This window comes from Lutra lutra, chromosome 2 (assembly GCF_902655055.1).
Source record: "Lutra lutra chromosome 2, mLutLut1.2, whole genome shotgun sequence".
Lineage (NCBI taxonomy): Eukaryota > Metazoa > Chordata > Mammalia > Carnivora > Mustelidae > Lutra > Lutra lutra.
This window is the reverse complement of record NC_062279.1, coordinates 36,131,175-36,154,359: the sequence shown is the minus strand read 5'-3', so window position 1 is coordinate 36,154,359 and position 23,185 is coordinate 36,131,175. Positions and strand designations below refer to the sequence as shown.

The following is a 23,185-nucleotide window of genomic DNA, read 5'->3' as shown; positions in this document are numbered from 1 at the left end:
AAGATTTAGAATAAGAGGAAACTATCTAGAAGAAGTAGGACAAGGATTAATGTGAGGCGGCTCCCCTGTTCTCAGGAGCCTTCTCAGGTCACTTGAGCAAGTTAAGGGTCTGGAAATTGGTTTCCTCAAAGTCAGATACTCAGACACCCATTGGAAACTCTTCATTAATCCCCCCAGCTCCCCATGGCCCCCAGGACACAACTCCAGTTTGTGGGACCCATGGTCTAAGAGACATTGGTGATGGGCAAAGACTCACCTGAGAACACCCATCCAAAGCAAGAGACTGTGTTTCATATTTCTTCACCTTACAGCCACTCCTGGAAAGGAAAAAAACAAAAAACAAAAGACAAAAACAGGCCATTTTGGAATCCCATTAACAACTTCCAAGCTATGAGATGGAGCAGATAAAGCAATGTGTGCAGAGAAGCCAAAGCATACAGCACCACACACGTTCTACATCTACACATTAGAGAGGGGAACACCTTTCACGTCTCTGAATCTTCTCCTGGGAAGCAGGGCAAGCAAGGAACTATAGCTCAGCTCATTCTTAGAAAAGACCTCCTCATGGGCTTCTGTGGACATTTAATACCAGTACTCTGACCCCCTACGGTTTCTGCTTACACACCACCAAGCGTTTCAGAGGTACCCTTAGCACCTAGAGACATTCCGCTCATCTGATCCTTACTCACTTGGCTTTGACATTCATTGGAAAAATTACCACACTGGACCAGATTCTTTAAAAAAGTTCTTTATTGCACTAAAAACCACAGACGTCTGATAAGACAGTTCCAGACCTGTGTGCTAACAGAGAAGAACTATGGTCAATGAAAAGTACAAAAATAAAAATATTTGTGTAAATGGTTACCATTCCTATTAAGCAGTAAGATGGAAAATGAATGTCAGGTATTTGTGCAAAGATTGGACGTGGGGAAAACTCCAACCACCTGTTATTTCTTAACTAGCACACAATTTATGAACTGAAGACTAGGTCCCATTCTGTTCTGTTTTAATGAACTTAAAATTTCTAGCAAAAAAAGCCACTCTGAGAAAATAAATGAATAAATTTACAACTTTCTTTTTCTTCTTCTGGGGGGAGGGGGAAGGGAGGAGCACATAAAGCTATCAGAATGTGCACGATCACCACCTAGTTTCTGGATTTTTTTTTTTTTTTTTAGTAATGCTCTTACTAAATGCCACCCCTGCCACCAAACCACCAAACTGGAGTTGCCTCTAGAATGTATCCCCTGCTCCAAGCCAGCAACCTTATCCTATCAAAAAAGTCAATTACTTCTAAAAACAGCAGAGCAGTCCCTCAGACCACTGTTGGGATGATGGCCAAGCCAGCGCTCATTATCAAAGTGCCACATGAGGTGTGCCAAGCCAGGGAGCAAAGCTCTTGCACCTAAGGTGGAAGGCTGAGCTCCACTCCTTTAGGTACAAATTGCAAGGCTAAGCTGACTCATGAAGTGGCAAATGAAATGCAAAAAATCATCAGAAGGTCAAACTCAGAGACAAGCCAACATGCTATGGAGAGATGGTCTGGGGATGGTCTGGGGAGAGGAACTGCCACCAGTCCCAGGGACAAACAGAAACAGCAGGAGTACTTACAACAGAAAACAGAGAAATTTCACTTGTTCAGTAGTCCTGATGCACCAACAAAATTAGAGACAGAAAAGAGACAGACAGATGGAGAAAAAAATCATGTAAAGCCTGAAATATTTATCTGTAGTCAGGCAGATGTAAAGGCTGCAAAATTCTTTCTATGAGGTGGGATACAAATAAAAATGTCATACTCAATGAATGTTATCATTGGTGAGCAAATGATTATCAGGAACCTCTGTCTGACAGATAAGAGTAGTAGAAACACTCAGAAATGCCTCATATTCGAAGTTATAGATGAAAAGTGAACTTCCAAATATTTATCAATATTTAAAACCAACATTTCACTACTAAGAACATTTACTCTTAAACGTCTCTCGCCATCCAGATTAAAGGCAATGGGTGCATACAATAGTTGACAATGGATCAGATTATAACTACTGTAGATGTGTATCCCTAAGAAGCTATGGTGACTTTACATAATTCATCTTATTTGAGCCATAAAATACCAGTTGTAGACAGTACAATGTCTCCACTTTACAGAAGATTCTGAGATGCTAATTGCATGCGTCTTTTAAAAAGCCCCACAAGTAACCTGCTAGCGGAACTTCTAACTTTCCACTCGATCCTACTTCCACTGGCACACTCCAGCCTTTCCTACCGATGAAGGGATTTTCTAAACAAAACCCCAGTTACACAAGAGGTAGAACATCCTCTCTTACAGAAAGAACAGGGAGACAAGAGTTCTGACTGTGTAAGAGTTTTTAAAAAAAAAATCTATAAGGTATGGTAAATCAAGAAGCTCACTCACCAAGAACAGAACAGGAGGAAATGCTTCTGGGTGAAGGGGGCAGGACTTAAAGGGGTACTTCTCGCTACTGCATATCAGGTGTAGGATAAACTCCCCTCCCTTTGGTCCAGATTTAATGTGATCTGACACGAATGCGCTGGCTACACAGCTTTGACATGCAACTGGAAGGGAGGTCCCCCGCTGACTCCTTATCAACCTCGCTAGCCAGAAACCCCCCATATTTAAGACATCCCACATTACAAAGCACCAAGGCAATGACGGGGCCAACACGTACCCAAAGCACTGAGTAGACAGCGGTAACTAACCTCAGTCACAGAGGAGACCCTGAGGTTGCCCAATCAATATTTTCCAGCAACCATTTAACTGCTCATATATCATCAAAGAACAGATCAAGAACTACTACTGACATTTCATTCACTTTAGACATTCTGGGAATGCCGAGGAACTGATTCTCATGGCTCAAGCTTCTTGGTCCTGATGCTTTCTGCTCTTTAAACTTTTCTAATACAATTCATCATGCCATCTAGCATGTTCCATCAGGCCACAGTAATGCTTACCATTACTTCCCTGACTCATCTATGGTGACAGCTGGAAATAATGGTTCTTCTCATCCTCTCTTTTCACATTTCATCCTCCATGTCACTGGTCCTTCTCTATATCTCATTTTTAGTAGAGCGTCACAGGGTCACAAAGGGATATATTGTCATCAACTCAAGTTCTGAGAACAGATAACCTTGTAGCAAATTTAAACTAAAACTTTACATGGAATACAGCTTGATCACTCCGAGAACTCCAAGGACCTTGCAAAAGTGGTTACAGAATGGTCCCAGAAAGCGGGGGAAGGGAAAGGAGACAACAAACAACAAAAAACTAATTCAGTCAGATTGACATGAACGTTTAAAATGTTCTTGATTCTCATTGGACATTTACTGCCTTACTGATGGAACCAGAAGCTAAACACGGAGATATATGAATTCTTACCAACTTTTAGCGGTAGGTTTGTTTCCAACAAAAATCACAGCTTCTTGTTTAAAGTAAAAGACTTCTAGAAGACCTTTCGGGACCATTCTGCACATGTTACTGATAATAGACAGGTAATCTGGAGGCTTGGAATTTTTGTTTTATCCATAGAGAATCTGAAGGTGGTGGCTAGCACTGACAATTGAATTCTGTAAAGTAATTCCTGACAGCCTAGATAGGATTTCTGAAAACCATCAAATCTCTACCTATCGTACACTATTTTTTTTTTAATAGGAGATAAGTACCCAAGGTGTGGAGCTGAATAAGCTGAGGGTTCAGAAACAAGGCAGACACCTGAAAAGGAAACCTCTGATATTTCTGACCATACACTGGACTTAAGCAAAATAGTGTGGACTGCCGCACAAAGCTATGAGCTGTGTGTCTGCCCTGAGGCACCTCAAAGGTAACTTCCGTTGGCCAACCAGAGCAGCGGGCTGCCAAACTCAGAGAGTACACAGAACACAACACCCACACCCGTTGTCACTCACGTTATTAAACGCGACTTTGCCTTCTTGGGTGATTCTAAGATTTCATTAGTAAGATTACCGGCGGGAGAACAAAAGTCACTGCTTGCTAATGTTGTAGTTGGTTTAAAGGGATCCATGGATTCATCAAAGTGGTAGGAGCCCTTAGAGGAGAGAGGGGGGGAGCTCTGCAGAGTAGAGTGGCCCCCAAAGGGATTGACGTTGTGGTGGTCCCACTGGCTAGGATCCAGCTTAGCTGATGCCTGGGAAGGAGGAGCACTGTGTACAGTGGGCTCTGCAAGCGGGTCCACACCTTTGGCGCCCACCGGCTTACTAACGCTATCTTTCTGTACCTTGGGAGGCAGTTTGCTACCCAGTTTCCTGCCAAGCTTCCTTGGAAGGCCCTTCCTGGACTCTACATTTTCCACGTCTTCTGTGAAATCAAACTCTAGTTTCAGAGGTGAGTTCCTTGACTCCTCCAGCAACTCAACTCCTGAATCGTTGGTATCACTGCAGGGAGCGCTCGCTGTTTCCTTTATATCAGGGGGAGATTTCTGGATCCTGGCACCTCCTAGCAAAGGATTTGTGTTCCCATCTATCTCATTGGGACAGAACTGATAGGATGCCTGGGGGAGAGACGTGCCTTCCAGGGCAGTATCAGTCTCTAAGAATTCGCCAATTGTCTTCTTCCTCAGAGAGACGGGTTTGGGTTTTCTTAGCCTGCTTCTGTTGGTAACAGGCTCTGGACAGGAGCTGCCAGCCTTTAGGTCAACTTCTGTGGAAGCCTCCAGTGCAACCCCCATGGTGCCTTCTTTCATTGCCTTGTCCAGGATGGCTTCTGGTACACTGGAGGGCAAAGCCTCACCCAAGACTACAGTTACACAGCCATAAGCGGCCTTTGTTCCTAGAGCTGCTGGGATATCCGTGACATTCTTGTTTTCTATTGAAAATGGCCTCACTACTGAAATTTTGCTACTCTCGTGTTCAGGTTCTTCTTTGAAATCCTTGATTGCGTAAGAATCACCAGCCTGCTGTACTACCTCAATTTCTGAGGTTCTAGAGCAAGTCTCAGATGAACATTTTTCAACCACTTCTGCTACCAGCTGTTCATCAGCTTCTTGTGATTCTAAAACAAAACAAAAAAGCCATCTATTAAAGACTTATCTTTTTGACATGGGTAAATAATCTCTACCAGCTGAATCCACAGAGACAAGCAGCAAGTTCCTCTCTCTTTGCATGCATTTATTTATTTATTTATTTATTTATTTATTTATTTTAAGATTTTATTTATTTGATAGGGAGACACACAGAGAAAGAGGGAACACAAGCAGGGAGAGTGGGAGAGGGAGAACCAGCCTCCTAGGGGAACAGGGAGCCCAATGCGGGGCTTGATCCCCAGACCCTGGGATCATGATGAGCCGAAGGCAGACGCTTAATGACTGAGTCACCCAGGTGCCCCGTCCCTCTTTGCTTTTATGAAGCAAGGTCAGCGGAGCAGCCCTGAAGGGAACAGCCAGTGCTACACTCTAAAATCAATGTTGCTAGCCTAAATTATATATGTGTTTTATCCCAGTTATATAAACAGTAATTATAGCAAATAGAACTATTGAAGAAAGAGCTAAACAGACTGAGAGACTATTCCATAGTCTAAAATAACTGGACTGGAATGGAAAGAATGTTAGATACTGCCAGCTAAGGTAGATGGGTCAGATCTGGCCCCTGACAGCTTCAGGGTCCAAATGCTATGCAGGAAGATTTTTTATCTTTGGATGTCAAAAACAAGTATTCCCTCTTCCCCCAGAATATTGTTTAAAGTACTGAACTGTTTCAAAATTAATGAAAAACCCACCATGGCCTACTCATGGCCTGGTCAGAGGAACTTCTTTGTAGACTTAAAAAACTAAAAGAATCAGGGGCTCCTGGGTGGGTCAGTCAGCTGGGCATCTGCCTTTGGCTCTGGTCGTGATTCCAGAGTCCTGGGATCAAGCCCCATGCCTGGCTCCTTGCTCAGCAGGGAGTCTACTTCTCCCTCTCCTTTTCTCCTGCTATCTCTCTCTCAAATAAATACATAAAAATGTGTGTGTTGTGTGTGTTTAAAAAAACAAAACAATGTGCCCGGCTAGCTCAGTCGGTAGAGCATGAGACTCTTAAAAAAACAAAACAATACAAAAATCACACACACACACAGAAATCCTTGAAATTTAAAAAAAAAAACACAAAACTAATTTGAAAAATCAGATAGAGAAATGGCTTAAAAAACAAATAGTCCCGGGGTGCCTGGCTGGCTTAGTTGATAGAGCATGCAAGGGACTCTCGATCCCAAGGTTGTGAGTTCAAGCCCCATGCTGGGCATAGAGCTTATTCAAAAAAAGAAAAATCAACTGGATTTAATAAAACTTAAAAACATTGATGTTATTTAAAAATAACAACAAATAGTCCTTTTTTTACTAAGACACAAATCATACAATAATAAAGTTACTTTCTTTAAAAGCTCTGTCACTAAGCTGGGCCAGGTACTCTCGCAAAGCACTTGTGAATATAAATAAAGATCCTCTTTAACTTGGGTTTTATTAGAAGAAAAGCTGCAATTAGGAAGGTGTCCATGAGGGTATTTCTTTAAAGCACAAACTAAGAATGTGCTTTTCTGACTTAGATACCTGAAGTAACAACAGAATAGCAGGGGCAAAAACTGAATAAACGGGTACGATCATGGTATCTCATGATTTTAAGGAGAACTCTGAGGTGACCCTCTAATCCTACTTCCTAACCCCAATCCTAATCCAGGATCAAAAAAAGCTGAACAACACGGGAAGAGTTTTTTAAAGCGCTCAGATATATTTTCACATAACTCCTTTATGATTAGAATTAGGTCGGCAGTGGCTCACAAACTGTTCTTCACATATGCTTCAGATATTCTACTAAGGTCCACTATGAGTTTTGTTTTCAAATAGACATTTAACTATTATTAATGCTGTACTTCTTAAGAAGCTTTCAACATGTGGTATCTGGGATTTGCTTTAACATACTTCAAAAGAATTTTTTTTAAAAAATAGAAAGTAAAGGGGCACCTTGGTGGCTCAGTTGGTTAAGTATCACATCAGAGTTGTGACGTTAGGTTGTGAGATGGAGCCCCACACAGGGCTTTGCACTGGGCATGGAGCCTGCTTAGGGTTTTCTCTCCCGCTTCTCCTTTCGCCTATAGGTAGCTTCAGGATGAGGGCTGGTCACAGGAAAGGCCAAGCCAGGATGATGGGGTTGGAACTTTCAGGCCCACCCCATCCTCTCCTCAAGGGAGGAGAGAAGCCAGAAGTGAAGTCTAATCACCAACAGCTAATGATTTAATCAAACATGCCCACAAAATAAAACCTACATAAAAACCCCTGAACAACAGGGTCTGGGGGGCTTCCAGGTTAATGACCTCCTCAAAGTGCTGGAAAGGTGGTGCCAGAGAGCGAGGACATGGACACTTTGCACCTTCACCTCACTTTGTCCTTCGCACCCTGAGTGCTGTGAGTCATTTCTAAGCAAATCACCAAGCCTAAAGAGGATGCTGTGGAAACCCCGAATTTAAAGCCAGTTCATTGGAAGTACTGAAACTTGATTTGCAACAGGCATTGCAAGTTGGGGGAGGCGGAGGCACACAGTCTTGTGGGAATGAGCATGTAATCTGTGGGGCCTGTGCAAACTACGGATAGTTAGTGCCAGGATTCACTGAACTACTGATGCCAAGTTGGTGCTGGAGAATCTGAGAACACACAAAACAAGAAATCTGTCTTGAAACAGTGAATATTCAACTGAGATAGCCACAGAGGCACCTGAGAGTTTTTAAAATGATGCTTTTAAACACTGGAGTATTTTATTTTTCCATCAAATGATTGAAACTCATGAGGCACCACTTCACATACTTTTTCTAAATTTTACAACTGCAAAATTAAGAAATTTGACAAATTGTGCGGTACTCTTAATAACTCAACTTTGAAACACAAATTTCCTTCTGCTCCTCTTTCAGGAGGAGCTTCCAGGACAGTTCAGCTAAAGTATATTTTCAGGTACTAAGTGTTTCAAAACTTCATTGGTCACTACTGACTTGTATAAATCTCAGTAATATATAACCCAAATATAATCTCAATAATATATAACCCAATATAATCTCAATAATATATAACCCAAACACAAGTGAAATACACTGATTTAGACTCCAATTTAGTTATTTTGTATTTTTCGATTTCATGAATCCCATTATTTTAAAAACTGATGTTTTGAATCTTTACAACTATAATATATATCACTTCCCACAATCTAGTCTTGTAATAAATAGTTCTATTTCTTTTACCCAAGTGATAAAATAATAATGAGATGATCTCATCTAGGTGTAACCCACTGTGGCATAACTGAGCACAGAGCAAATGCAACGTGGAGAAGAACTGCAAGGGGTCAAAATTCTGGGGCTTTGGTGAGGGTAATGAATAGGAAGAGAAATACAGAATATTTGAGAAAGAAAATGGGGTAAAACTGGTAACGTTCTGTCCTTGGCTGGCCATAGGACTAAAGCTGATGAAGGTATCAAAGATGATTCGTTAAGTTTTTAACTTATGGAAAGACAAGATGTATTATCATTCACTGACATTCAAAGAGTACTAGTAGAAGAGTCTGGGAGCTGTCAGAGTGGGGCCAGGAGTTTGGCTTGGAAACGCTGAGAACTGTTTAGGCCTTTGAAGTAGAGATGCTGTGTAGGCAGTAAGCTCAGAGAGATCTGGGATACAAACAATACTTGACACAACTGAAGCCATGGAGGTAGATGTGATTCCCTTAAAAGTCACATGGAGGGGCACCTGGGTGGCTCAGTGGGTTAAAGCCTCTGCCTTGGGCTCAGGTCATGATCTCAGGGTCCTGGGATCGAGCCCCACATCGGGCTCTCTGCTCAGCAGAATGCCTGCTTCCCCCTCTCTCTCTGCCTGCTTCTCTGCCTACGTGTGATCTCTGTCAAATAAATAAATAAAATCTTTAAAAAAATAAAATAAGGGGCGCCTGGGTGGCTCAGTGGGTTGAAGCCTCTGCTTTCAGCTCAGGTCATGATCCCAGGGTCCTGGGATCGAGCCCCGCCTCGGGCTCCCTGCTCAGCAGGGAGCCTGCTTTCCTGCCTCTCTGGCTTCTTGTGATCTCTGTCTGTCAAATGAATTTAAAAAAAAAAAAAATTAAAAAATAAAATAAAATAAAAGTCACATGGAATACTACATAATTACAAGTTATTTCCATTTTACACTTTTTCATCGTTGAGCCTCAGCATATTTTAAATCTGAATTTCTAATTTATTTTTACTTGTTTTTATTTTTTTTTTTTAAGATATTTATTTATTTGGAAGAGAGAGAGGGAGAGACAGAGCATGGTGGGGAAGGGCAGAGGGAGAAGCAGGCTCCTGCTGAGCAGGGAGCCCGATGTGGGGCTCAGTCCTAGGACCCTGGGACCATGACCTGAGCTGAAAGCAGATGCTTAACTGATTCAGCCACCCAGGCATCCCAAAGCTGAATTTTTTATAGCCGGTATCTTTTATTTTAAAAAAAGCATATCTAGAAGTGATTAATCCAATTTAAAATAAAACTTCAAGACAAAAACAAGCTCATAGATATAGAGAGCAGATTGGTGGTTGCCAAAGGTGGAAGGTGAGTAAAATGGGTCAAAAGATACAAGCTTCCATTTATAAAATGCGTAAGTCATGGGGTTGTAATGTATGGTATGGTGACTACAGTTAATAGCACGGTACTGCATATTTGAAAGCTGCTAAGAGAGATCTTAAAAGTTCTCATCATAAGAAAATAAACTTGAAACTATGTATGGTGACAGATGTTAACTGGACTTACTGTGGTGATCACTTTGCAAAATATAGAAATATTAAATCATTATTTTATACACCTGAAATTAAGGTCAATTATGTCCCAATTTTTAAAAACTGAGTTTTAACCATCGTTGTGAACTAAGAGTAGTATTATTAATAATGGCATTATAGTTTTATATAAAATTGTCCAAAAATGTTTTACGGATACATATGAAACATGTATGACATGATTCCTGGAATTTACTTTAAAGATATTTAAGCAACAAAAGAAAAAGGGGGAAAAAGGTAATGTTGGAAGCAAGTTTGAGAAAATCTTGATAATTGTTTCATCTCCGCACTGGCAATATGGAAGTTCTACTTTCCTGTGTGATGTTGGGAGCTGATCACAATAAAAATCTGTTTCTTTTCTCTCCTAATGTCTTCTCCTTGCCTTTGACTTGTAAATATTCACCATTAGTCTCCCTCATGGGATCCCTGGGTCTCCACACCCTCAGTCCTCTGTCCTTTCTACAGGCTTGAGAAGAACGTGAGGGGAGGGCAAGGCTACAGATAGGAGAGTAGTGTGACCAATACCTGCCCACTTCTTAGAACCTCACCATCAGCCCCACGCCTCCCAAAAGACCAAGGGGAAACCTCTAAGAGCCACCTTTCACTTACCTCTCTCCTAGCTTTTGGTGTCTGCCCTAATCTTCTCTATTAGAAAAGGGCAGGGCCTTCCCACTTTCCCCCACATCTGTGCACTCCTTCTAGACCATCCCCCTTGTCCCCATCTCCACCAGCTGCTTTTGCCAATAAGAGGGAGCATACCTACCTCACAGGGTGAGGGGACAGGGCAGGCAGCCTGAAAGCTAGAGGAGGAGGAATGACAAAGGAGCAGGATCTCAATGTTAAAACAGAAGTTCTAAGGCCGCCTGGCCCAGCCCCATCCCTACAGCTCTAGGGATTAAGGAGCTTTGTGGGCTTCTGTGATAAAGCTTGCCACCAACCAGTAGGACTGCTAGGAAAGCAAAGCTCCTCATCTGAATTCAGCCTGAGCAGACAGGTGGAGGAACTCTGCCAAGACGACACTACGCAGGTGCCAGGCAAATTAACGTGCCCAGTCATGCACCCAGTCACTGAGGACCCCACCTTGGTCCAGTATCTTCAGTCCCCACTAGAAAGTACTTCCAGGTGGGACACAGCAGGTGGAAAAGGATTGCTCACTGACTTACTAATAAGTCAGTTTTGGGAGTTGCGAGAATGTAAAACAAGAAAACAAACCACAGAACTCAAAAAGATATGTCTGAGTAAGATCTGAACCTTACTGAATCCGAATCCGCCAAGTATCCCAGTACCAGCTGAGCCTACACACCTAGTGATGCCCGAAAACAGAACCTAAACTTCAAGTACCACAGCACAGAAGTACAACGCCTCTCCCAGCAGGCTCCGGTTCTCAATCTTCCATCAGTTAAGAGTTTCAGCCACAGCTGTCCATGCTTGCTTTTCATTCGGAAACATGGTTAGGTAACTGCCTGACCTCTATTCATCCTTCTATTCTTACAAAAACCCTGTATTCCTTAAAAATCTTCCTCCAGGGTGCTGAAATGCTCTCTCCCTGAAATAAGTCTGATGAGTCTGGACGATTCCAACAAGCACAGCATTGCCTGGCAGTTTCCTGAACACAGGCGGTTAGAGATTAGATCGGTAGATGAATGCAAAGCAAACAGAGGAAATCCAAAAATAGACCAACATTTCCACTTCTGCCACATTTGTTGCTGTTAACACAACCCTTCCTTTCAATTATCAGCCTCACCTAAATCTAAAAGGCTGTGTGAATCGCCCAGAGGTGCTTTAAAGCAAGGACATTTTTATCCTTATTCAGGATATAGACTATTCTCATGTAAAAGATTTTCCCTCCATTTTCTAGTATTTTCAAAAGAAAAGACACAGAATACCGAAATTTTGAAGACGAGGTAACAGTCCTCAGACATTGTGGTTTGCACTCCACATGTTGAAGATACACTGAGTTAGAAGACAAGTTTATGAAAAAGCTTGAAAGCCTCAGAAGAGGGGAAACGCTATTAAGACGAAGTATTTCTGAAGCTGAGAAGCATATCCACTAAGATACATGGAGAACCTACTCAGCTAGGTGCTTTCAGATGTACGATCCCATTTAAGAGGAAACAGAACAGAACCATATGGAAAACGGTGTATATTAAACACTTCTGGTTTGACATGATTCTCAAATAGGCTTGCCTTTTCCCCCCTCAGATTTTAATTTTTTGGTGAAACACCGTTTGGAAGCTCTTTTTAGATCTGCCCATCAGTTCCTCTTCCTTAGCTACAGAAGGTCCCCTCTCTGCGCTCCCAAACACCTGACGTGTAACGTGAAGAAGCTGCCAAAATGTGAACAGGCCTCCTGTGTCGCACAGACAAATACACTGGCCTCTTTCTAACCTCCAAATTCACTCTCTCACACCCAAGTTGAAGAGAGAAGGTCTGACTCTAAGGCCTTAAAACGAAATCTGAGGACCAATACATGAAAATGAACGACCTTTATAGAAAGTCAGGAAGGGTTCGTAGATAAATTTTCAGAGGGTCCACAAAGCCCCTGAAATGCAAAGAAAAATGACGTCAGAGCATTCTCCAGGGGAGAAAATCCAAAGCCTTCTTCACAGCCTGGCATTTAGGAATCACTGCTCTTGAAGACTGTTATTTCTGAACCACTTTTAGGGTCCTCAAAAGGGCTTCTCTCATTACTTTATAGTCATAACTTTAATTCGCCTTCAATCACTACAGTGAGGTTTAAAAACTCTTCAGCTACTAAGAGAAAAAAATCTTAACATCGAAGAATAAAGCTTGTCACCTCTGAGAATGTTCAAAAGGGATGTGTTGTAAGTGCTGTTCTAAGCACTTTAAAGTGTGGACTAAATCTTTGAGGGAACATTCACTAAAACATAAATTCAAACAGGTTTTGCTTAAACCCAATTCAGTCCCCTTACTTCATTCACAGTGACATCAAGACTGGATGATGAGACTTAAAGGGACATCAAGTCCCTTCCCTGGACTGAAGGGACATTAAACATCAAGTGGGAGTGGGTGGGGGAAATGGTCTCACCAGTACCCAGGTGTGGCAGGAAGGGAGACTGGGCAGATTATCCTGGGAAAGAGAATCAAACCCCAGGAACAAACTTGAGTAAATATTTTATTTTCTTTCTCTGGACGGTGGTCCAGGTTTTATTGTGCAGAGTGCAGCATCAAGTCAAGAGACACGCAAAATTTGGCCTAAGTCTGCAGACTTACATGGAGCTCTTCTCTAATAACTGCTGAATACTAAGAGAAAATTGATTTGAAGGGGGATGCACACCACTAGCCTGCCCAGTGACCCTGGCCTCGGCTGGCGGCATTTGGAGGTCAGGTGTTACAAAGCCCCGGTAGACAGCAGAGAAGCGGCCACCCACAAGGCCTGGTGTCCTGCAAGAAACAATGAAAGGGAAGAAAAAGGAGGAAGCAGCACTGACTACAGTGTCAGGCATGGTGACTGAGCATTTTACAAACAAAAACTTACACAATTAAAAGGAGGATTAAAGAGGACACACAGACAGAATCTCCTGTCTTAAGGAATCTCCGAATGGGAAGCAGCAAGCAGTTTTGGTGAGCAAAATCCAGACCATAAATCCTCCTCCCCATTCCCCACTAAAAAACCAAAACAAAACAAAACAAAAACAACAACAAAAATCCACCATCCCTGGTGCTTTCCACTGAACCACTGAGATTAGGAGTAAGTTCTATATGATGACGGCTACAAGCAAGCAATTTTTTAAAAAATGGCCAAAACTTTTTTGAAAAATATGCTCACTTTCACACAATTAATAAGCAGGATACCATTTTTCAAGCCATCCAATTTGTAAAAATTAAAATACTGATAATTCCCAGTAACAGCTGCTAGATAAGTGGGCCAATAGGCACTCTCATACATTTCGTGGGTAGGTCTATTGTGGGATCTTTCAGAGTATTTAGCAATACCTATCAGAATCCAAAGTGAATAGATTCTTTAATTCGTCAATGCCACTGCTAGGAATTTATTTTAATTATGCTCACAAAGAGGGCCATATATACATATGTACAAGGAAGAAAATATTCACTGAAGGGTTGGTTCCTACACATTGATTTTGGGCAATTATAAGGTATCACAAAGGACTGAAAGATCACTAAATATGCAACATTATACCAAAATACCATTGGGTGTTAAGTCAAAAAGTAGATCTGTATGTGCTAACACATTTATATGGAAAAAGAAAGGGGAAGGAGGTTTTTTTGAAGGACAGTGTTTAAAGAAACAGTTAAATGGTTATTCAATTTAAACATATAAAGACATAAAACTTATATTTTGAAGCTTAGAATCCTTTTTTAAGCACAAAAATTTCTTCTTACCCAAACTTAATCCCCTTTTACCCATTTCTCTTTTGTCTCCATTTCCCCAAAGGATTCCTATTTCCAACCCCAACTAGCTCCCCTCTCCTTCTCCTCCAAAGACAGAAGGGTGGAATTCATTGTAAAAGGCTATTTTTGAAGTGTCCTGAAAAGTTTTTCTTAACTACAGTATTGTTGTAACTGCTTGACTCTCTAGATGTATTACTTTATTTAATTCTCACAACAATCCTGTGACCTATTTTTTTAATCCCATCTCACAGGTGAAGAAATCATGGCTCAGAACGGTTAACACACACACACACACACACACACTCACGCACAAGGTTGCACAAGGTGGAGGGAGAGAGGGGATGGCAGCTGGATTCTAGTTTGGAGCACAGGCAGGCCATGGCTCAATCATGTAGATAGTCCCCCAATTAATTCCAGAGCTATCTCCATTGTCTAATTTCTCTTCATTCACGGGAAACTCCAAGTGGGATCGCAAGCCAAGGAAGAAAGGGTCCAGGATGGGGGATCAAATGCTATGGTGCGACACAAATATATTAATTACACTGTCAGATCCACTGAGGGTGGGCATCTGAGAGTCAGGAAGCAGAGGAACAGTCTCTAGGAATAAAGTACGAGTACTATGCATCTGAGTGCTCAGATGTGAGATGAAGAATTCCTATGGCCATGTTGGGATACACATCTCAAATACAAGAAACTATTCCCACCTACTGCTCTAGTTCTATCCTCACTGGTAGAGATAATCCCTCCCATGTTGTAATATATCTTATAATTGGGAAACCTCAATATATACAACTATAGAGTAGAACCTCTGGTTACCAAGATCCTGGCCTGAATTTCTATATTCGAGCCCAAAATGTGGGTCTTTGGTATTCAGGGCCACATAAAAGATATGCAGAAAATAACACAAACTTGGAAGGCCCAGCAATGACAGTGAAGTTTTATAAATGTACAACAGCAACTGACTATAAGCTGCAGTACTAAGATATTCTAAAGATCCAAACCAGATGTTCAATGTCACCACTCCCTAATTAATTTAAACCATACGCTTCATCGGGACTTGAAGCCCTAAAATCAAATCACAAAAGATTTTCTAAGATAATCATCTAACCAACCATGAACAGGCCCTCATGACCTGCAGCATACACTGTACTAGGCATAAAGAGACCACAAAATAAGTGCATGGTGCTGATAATCCAGTTAAGGAAACAAGAGCCACACTCAAAGCCCCTTCAGAGAACAATCACGTGCTGAACAGCGAGGGGAAAAACTACCACCTTCTCATATGGTCGCCACATCACATGTTTTATATAGAAAACACCAGCGCTGCTGGACTTCTAACTTAAGCGAGTCAGTTTCTCATATCACCAACTTCTCTTCCCTTTCTAAAGGAGTGATTCTTTCTTTGAATTTGCCTTCATACTCAGCAAAAGAAGAGAACTTTCTACAGCATTATATGAAATAATTATTTATTTTTAAAAGCTGACTAAGTTGTGTTTTAAGATAACCCTTTTTGGGGCGGGGGAGGGAGGGAGCAGAAGGAGAGAGAGAGGGAGGATCTTAAGCAGGTTCCATGTCCAGCACACTAGCCAGACATGGGGCCCAATCCACAACCCTGAGATCATGACCTGAGCCAAAATCAAGAGGTGAACACTTAATCGACAGGCACCCCTAAAAGAACCTTCATTACTGACTTAGACGCAAGCTGGGAGGAGGTGGGATGAACAAATACAGGGCATCTAAGGTATGGATTACAGGAGTGCTTAGGAAATCAGCGACTGGACCAAGCTTAGCATTTCCTCAGAGAGGAAAGTAAACAGCTGTTTACTGGCTCAGAATAGCCAGTGCTGGCTCAGAGCAGAATGGGTCAGAGCCCACAACTGATTTCCTAATGTGGCACTCATGTATTTGTTCTACCACTCCCCAGGGAACAGACAGAAATAGGTCCCCAAATCACTTCAATTCCCCCTCAAACCCAAACTTAGTTCATATTCCTTTGGTAACAAGGGCAACAATCAATCCCCTGAAATGCAATTGACAGAAGAGGAGCACAGTATAAACACTAAATTGCAGACAGTAGTAGTGCTTCCTAGAACTAAGAGTTTAGAACAAAAAAAAACAAAACAAAAAAAAAAAAAACTTCACTTATCTGATCCTCAAAACATTACCCAAATGGATCCTCAAATCAACCCTGTGAAAAAGGCACAGCAGGGCTTATTAATTCCACTTAAAAATGAGACACTGTAGGTTAACAAGTTAGATAACTTAGATAATCTAAGTAGATAAATTCCTAGAAAGACACTAATTACTGAATCTGACTTAAGAGGAAATGGAAAATCTGAATAGATCTAAAACACAGATAGAGACTGAATTGGTAAATTAAAAACTCCCCCACCACACACACACATACACACACACACACACACACACACACACACGGATCAGATTGGTGAATTCTACCAATTATTTAAAGAATTAATATCGGGTGCTTGGTTGGCTCAGTTGGTTAAGCGTCTGCCTTTGGCTCAGTTCATGATCTCAGGGTCCTGGGATTGAGTCCTGCATCGGGATCCTTGCTCAGCAGGGAATCTGCTTCTCCCTCTGCCCCTCTCCCAGCTCATGCTCTCTCTCTCTCTCAAATAAATAAAATCTTAAAAAAAATAAGAATTAATATCAATTCCTCACAAACTCTTGTGAAAAATATGAGGGGAAAAGACTTCCTAATTCATTTTATCAGGCCAGTATTACCCTGAAAACCAAATCCAAAGCTATCACGAGAGAAAGAAACTACAGACCAGTATCTCCTATTGAAAACAGAAGCAAAAATCCTCAACAAAATACTATCAAACTGAATCCACCAACACATAAGAAAGATTATGCATCATAAACAGTGGGATTTATCCAAGGAATGCAAGGTTGGTTTAACATCTGAAAATCATCTAGGGTAATATAGCAACAGAATGGAAGACAAAACACACATGATCATCTCAATATATACAGAAAAAGAATTTGACAGAACCCAACATCCTTTCATGACCAAAAACACCAAACAAACTATGCACAGAAGGGAACTTCCTCAACTTGATAAAGAACAGTCATGAAAATCTACAGCTAATGTCTTACTTAATGGTAAAAAGATTGATGCTTTCCCCTTAAGATCAAGAACAAGACAAGAATATCAGCTTTTGCTATTTCTATTCAAAATTGTACGAGAAAGGGGCACCTGGGTGGCTCAGTGGGTTAAGCCTCTGCCTTCGGCCCGGGTCATGATCTCAGGGTCCTGGGATCGGGCCCCGCATCGGGCTCTCTGCTCAGCAGGGAGCCTGCTTCTGCCTCTCTCTCTCTGCCTGCCTCTCTGCCTACTTGGGATCTCTCTCTCTGTGTCAAATAAATAAAATCTTTAAAAAAAAAAAAAATTGTACAAGAAGTCCTAGCCAGGTCAGTTAGGTAAGGAAAAGAAATTAAAAGCATCTAGGTTGGAAAGGAAAAAGTAAAAACTGCCTCTGTTTGCAAATGAAATGTGCAACGCTTATAACTAATAAATGAATTGAAACAAATTTGCAAAATACAAGATCAATGTGCAAAAATAAATTGTATTTTTACACACATGCAATAAAAAAATCCAAAAAAGAAATTAAAAAAACAATTCTATTTATCATAGTACCACAAAGAATAAAACACTTAAAAATAAGTGGGGCAAGAAGAAGGGCAAGACTTGTACTCTAAAAACTATAAAACATCATTTGAAGAAACTAAAAATATTAATAATAGAAAGACATCCTATATTCATGGATTGGAAAATTTGATACTGTTAACATGACAGTATTCCCCAAATTTATCTATAGATTGAATACAATCTGTATGAAAACCCCAACTCGCTTCTTTGCAAAAATTAATAAGATGATCCTAAAATTCAACATGTGAAGAACCGAGAATAACTAAAATAATCAAAAAAACAAAATTGGAGGACTCTTATTTCCTGATTTCAAAAATTACTACAAAGCTACCATAATCAAGACAGTATAAGATAAACATAAGGAAAGGTATATAGATCAATAAAACAATTAAAAGTTCAGAGTCCAAGCCTTACATCTATGATCAATTGACTTCTGACAAGGTTTGTACAAGGGCACAAAATTAATTCAAACAGTCTTTAACAAATGATGCTGGGACAACCGGCTGGACATCTACATGCAAAAGAAAGTAGCTGCACCATCTCCTCACAGTATATATAAAAATTAACTCAGAATCAATCACAGACCTAAATGTAAGAGCTCAAACTATAAACTCTTAGAAGAAAATAAAGGAATAAATCTTTGTGACTGTGGGTTAAAAGGCAAAGCGTTCTTGGACATTTTGTCAAGGGACAAAAGAAAAAGTAGGAAACCCAACTTCATCAAAATTAAAAACTTTTACACATCAAATGATGCCATCAAAAAAGTGAAAAGAGGGGCACCAGGGTGGCTTAGTGGGTTAAGCCTCTGCCCTCGGCTCAGGTCATGGTCTCAGGGTCCTGGGATGAGCCCCATGTTGGGCTCTCTGCTCAGCAGGGAGCCTGCTTCCCGCTCTTTCTCTGTCTGCTGCTCTGCCTACTTGTAATCTCTCTCTCTGTGTCAAATAAAATATATAAAATCTTAAAAAAAAAAAAAGTGAAAAGAGGGGCTCATGGGTGGCTCAGTCAGTTAAGTGCCCAACTCTTATTTCAGCTCGGGTCCTGAGATCACTCAGTGTTGGGCATGGAGCCTGCTTAAGATTTTTCTCTCTTGGGGCGCCTGGGTGACTCAGTGGGTTAAGCCACTGCCTTCGGCTCAGGTCATGATCCCAGGTCCTGGGTTCGAGCCCCACATCCGGCTTTCTGCTCAGCAGGGAGCCTGCTTCCTCCTCTCTCTCTGCCTGCCTCTCTGCCTACTTGTGATTTCTCTCTGTCAAATAAATAAATAAAATCTTAAAAAAAAGTTTTCTCTCTTCCTCTCCTTCTGCCCTCCACCCCCCAAAAAAGTGAAAAGACAACCCCCAGAATGGGAGGAAATATTTACAATCACATATCTAATAGGGGACTCTAAAGTACTCTTACAACTCAGTATAAAAAGATAAATAACCCAGTTAAAAAGTAGGCAAAGAATCTATATAAACATTTTGCCAAAAAAGATGCACAAACAGCCAATGAGTACAGAAAAGATGCTCAACACTGTTAGATATTGGAGAAATGCAAATCAAAACCAGGAGATGTCACTTATCATATCTACTAAGATGGCTAAAATCAAACAGAGAGATAACAAGTGTTGCTAAGGATGTGGAGAAACTGAAACCCTCATACACTCTTGGTAGGAATGTAAAATGGTGCAGCCACTTTGGGATAAAGTTTGACAGTTCCTCAAAGTGTTAGAAATAGAGTTAACATATGACCCAGCAATTCCACTAGATACATACCCAAGAGAAATGAAAACACATGTCCACACATAAACCTGAACAGGAAGTGTCCGTAGCAGCATGAATCATAATAGCCCCAAAGTGGAAATAACCCTAACATCCATCAACTGAACAAAATATGGCATATCCATGTAGGAGTACTAACTGACAATAAAAACGAATGAAGTACTGATACATGCTACAACATGGACACGAACAGAGGCAGTCACAAAAGACTACAGACTGTATAGTTCTAGTTATATAAAATGTCCAGAATAAGCAACTCTACTGAGACACAAATTAGATTACCAGATTCCTAGGACTAGAGGGTGGAATGGCAAAGGAATGTCAATGGGTTCAGAGTTTCTTTGGGGGTGATGAAATGTCCTAAAAATTGGAGGGAGGCAACAGTTGTACAACTCTGTTAATATACTAAATACTAAACATCATTGAATCCTAGACCCTTAAAATGTGTGAATTGTATGGCATGTGAATTAGACCTCAATAAAACTGTTAAAAAATAAAAAAGGGATATGGCTCAAAGGCTCAGAGCAGGAGCACTGTCCTCCAATTCCTACTAAAATGTTCTACTACACCACAGACTTACATTTCAGAAAATGCTTTAAATAGTCTCTTATATATATCACTTGTAGGGACATGTATTTCAGAGAGGTGTAGGTCTCACCATCACATCAATTTAGGATTTTAAATTTCTCTTGAGGAAGCCTATAATGTGCTAGATAGAGTCTATTTACAGAAAAAGGTGAAAAAAATGACATCACTCCTCTCTCCTCCAACAGACACAGAGAATTTAAGAACCAGCCTAGAGACAGGACAATGAGCAAGCTCTAAGCTTTGTTCTTGTTTGGGGAGGAGAAGTTGTTTTTTTCAATGCTAATTTTTAACATTTGACTTCTTTCAAGACCTCCCTCACACATTCCCCTGTTAAAACTATCTCGTTGCTGCTAAAACTCCTGGAGAAGCCAAGGAGGCCAAGAAGCCTAGGAAACAAACCGGCTAGCTTCCTCCAGACTACGCTCGGTGGAGGTCTTAAGCCCTAGTCCCCACAGCAAACCAGAGCACCCAAAGCAGAGCGGATATTCCATTGGTGCCCCGCCATGCGGGGCCAGTGTGTGACACATAAAGGACTTCCTTCTCAACTGATTATCTTTTACATACAGAAAAAGTACATGTAAGTAGTGGTAAAGCTGTGCAGCTCTAAACCAACAGCTGTAAAGGATTAACATTTGTTCTTCATTTGACCTTTTCCCTTTGAAGAGCTCTCCTCCCTCAAATGTATGGCTTGGTCTTGCCCTCCCACCCCCACCTCCCCTGTTTGAATCCAAGCTTTAGGAGGGAAATAAGTGTGATTCTGGCACTTGTGCCAACCCCTTCCTGCTAAAGTGATCTGACCTGAGGAGACTGTTAATAAGGTACATATTAGCATTTAGGCATGTGTCCAAAATTCGAGGTTTTTTTTTTTTTTCCAGCTTTACATCTGAATTCCCAGTCAGTCCCTCTGATTACCCCAAAGCTGAAATGTATTTTATATATGTACATTCTTAGCCACTTAGTCAAGGGCACAAGCCTTAAAATAGAGTAGAAGTGGACAGACCTATATTGCCTGCAGGAGGGATAACAGTACAAGCAGGCCTTTTCCAGGAATGCTGGGTAGAACCTCAGGGTATAGGCTGTAGAACTCACATTCCCCTGACAACCACTGGGCCCCCAGGTCACCCAGAAGCATGAGAATAAGGAGGGGATTCCAAGTGAGTGAGTCAAGGCAGGAAAATGCGGAACATCCTCTTAGCTATGCCATAATTTTAAGATGTCACTACTTAAAGCAAAAAAACATCAACACCCAACACCCTCTCCATACCCACACCCACCCCTGACCAAACCCAGACGGCAACAAATAAACTGTCCAAACTTCCTCCTCCCCCCCCTCCAGGAAAAAAAAAATTAAAAAATTAAAATTACCAAGTAAAACACTCTCAGGAGCTGCAGAAGGGTGCAGGGGCAAGTTTAGTAGTTTTTTGCAAGAGACAAGGCGCCAGATGCCATTTCTCCTGAGATAAGCTTCTAACTCCTGACGAGGCTTACTGCAAAATATGACTCCATAGTTAAAGAATAATCTGGAAAGCCACTTAATAAGCTGAAAAAGCTTATACTAAGGATAAAGAAAACATTTCAAATGTCCAAACCAGCTTGTTATGCTGTTTTACTTAAAGAGATCCAAACTCTACTCTGAAGGCCAAGATCACAATTTTGTAAGAGGGAGGGGCCCACCAAACATGAGTGTCTGACCACCAGGCAGCCAAACCTCCTTCCCAGAAACCCATCCAACAATGAATATGTCTTCTCTTCTCGCTCCTGAGATGCCTTGGAGTTTCAGAGCCATCTGGATTTGTTCAAGGTTACATTTCAAATACATTAGAAATCACCCACCACAGACAGAAACTGTGGAAGGCCCTCCCTGTAGGACTTTTCCTCCATCCTCAACCCCTGCAGCAGGAGGAGCAGAGAGAAAGAGCACGTGCTAACAGATGGGACTCCTCTGAGAGATGTGAAATTGTGTAACTTCACCCCATTGCTGCCAAACAACCAGAATGTACATCTCTTCAGAAATAATTACTGGAGAATTCAAAATACCAACTGCCTCTCTCACAAAGTAGCAACCACCCACACAGGAGCTGGGAGCTGATGCAGGATAAAGGAAAAGAGAAATGAGCCTCCAGACAGAGCAACAGCAGCCGATTCACCAGGCACATCAGATGCCTCCACAACAGGTCAGGGACCCTGGTTGAAGACCATGTTATTTCTCTTGTCTCTTCTGCTCCTGCAGTCTAAGAAAAGGGGCAAAAGGAAGGGGTGGGTAAAGTAGCCAAGAGGCCCCAGGGGAAGAGAATAATAAAAAAGTTTGAAGTCTTTGAAATCATACCCTTTGGTATAAGTTTTTTTTAAGAAATAGAAAACAGTTTTATGCTAGTCAGCCTCCAAGATGGCCCACAGTGAGGGTGCCATTTACCAGGTGAGATGAATCCCATCTCCTGGCAATCATGCCGTTGGACTGACCCGTGGAACCAAAAAGATATCGTGGAAATAACTGTGACTTCTGAGGCTAAGTCATAAAAGACATTACAATTCCCTTGCTCTTGGATCACTCACTCTGTGGCTAGTCAGCTGCCATGCCAGAATACTCAAGCAACCTCATAGACAGAGAGGTCCGTGCACATGATAAAGAACTTGCCAGGCAGGAGTGAGCTACCTGAGGATAAGTTCTTCCAGCCCCAGTCAAGCTCTTAGATGACTACAGTCCCAGTCAACACTGTGCCTTCTCACAAGTAACTCTAAGCCAGACCGCCCAGCTAAGCTGCTCCCCAGATTTCAGGCGTATAAAAACTACGTGAAATAATATTTATTGTTCTAAGCTGCTAATAAGTTTTGGAGTAATTTGTTATGCAGCAATAGATAACTAATACAGGCCTCTTAGAAACTCTTCTTTCTATCCCAAAATAGGTGCAGAGTCCCAGGAGACTGCAAACATCTCTGCACGTACCTCTTCTTACCCACACACAACTCACAGGTGGAGAGAGAAACCAAAAGCTACTAGTGAATATGTCCCCTTCC

At 41.4% G+C, this 23,185-nt stretch overlaps 1 protein-coding gene and 1 non-coding gene across 14 annotated transcripts in view; one reads left to right on the top strand and one right to left on the bottom strand.

Moving 5' to 3' along the window:
- Window positions 1-23,185, bottom strand: part of TACC1 (transforming acidic coiled-coil containing protein 1) — a 118,139-nt gene that overhangs the window by 28,611 nt on the left and 66,343 nt on the right. For 8 of the 13 annotated variants that reach the window (XM_047717129.1, XM_047717134.1, XM_047717132.1 and 5 more), the window contains 2 exons: window positions 3,919-5,020; window positions 257-317 (listed from right to left, as the gene is read on the bottom strand). In XM_047717129.1, the coding sequence (XP_047573085.1) occupies window positions 257-317; window positions 3,919-5,020 (1,163 nt within the window). Of the gene's footprint in view, window positions 1-256; window positions 318-1,608; window positions 1,645-3,918; window positions 5,021-23,185 lie in introns of all 13 variants that reach the window. The other 5 variants (XM_047717138.1, XM_047717136.1, XM_047717137.1 and 2 more) reach the window with 2 other exon arrangements.
- On the top strand, window positions 6,170-6,246 carry TRNAE-CUC (transfer RNA glutamic acid (anticodon CUC)). The gene has a single exon. It is a non-coding gene; the product is annotated as a tRNA-Glu (tRNA).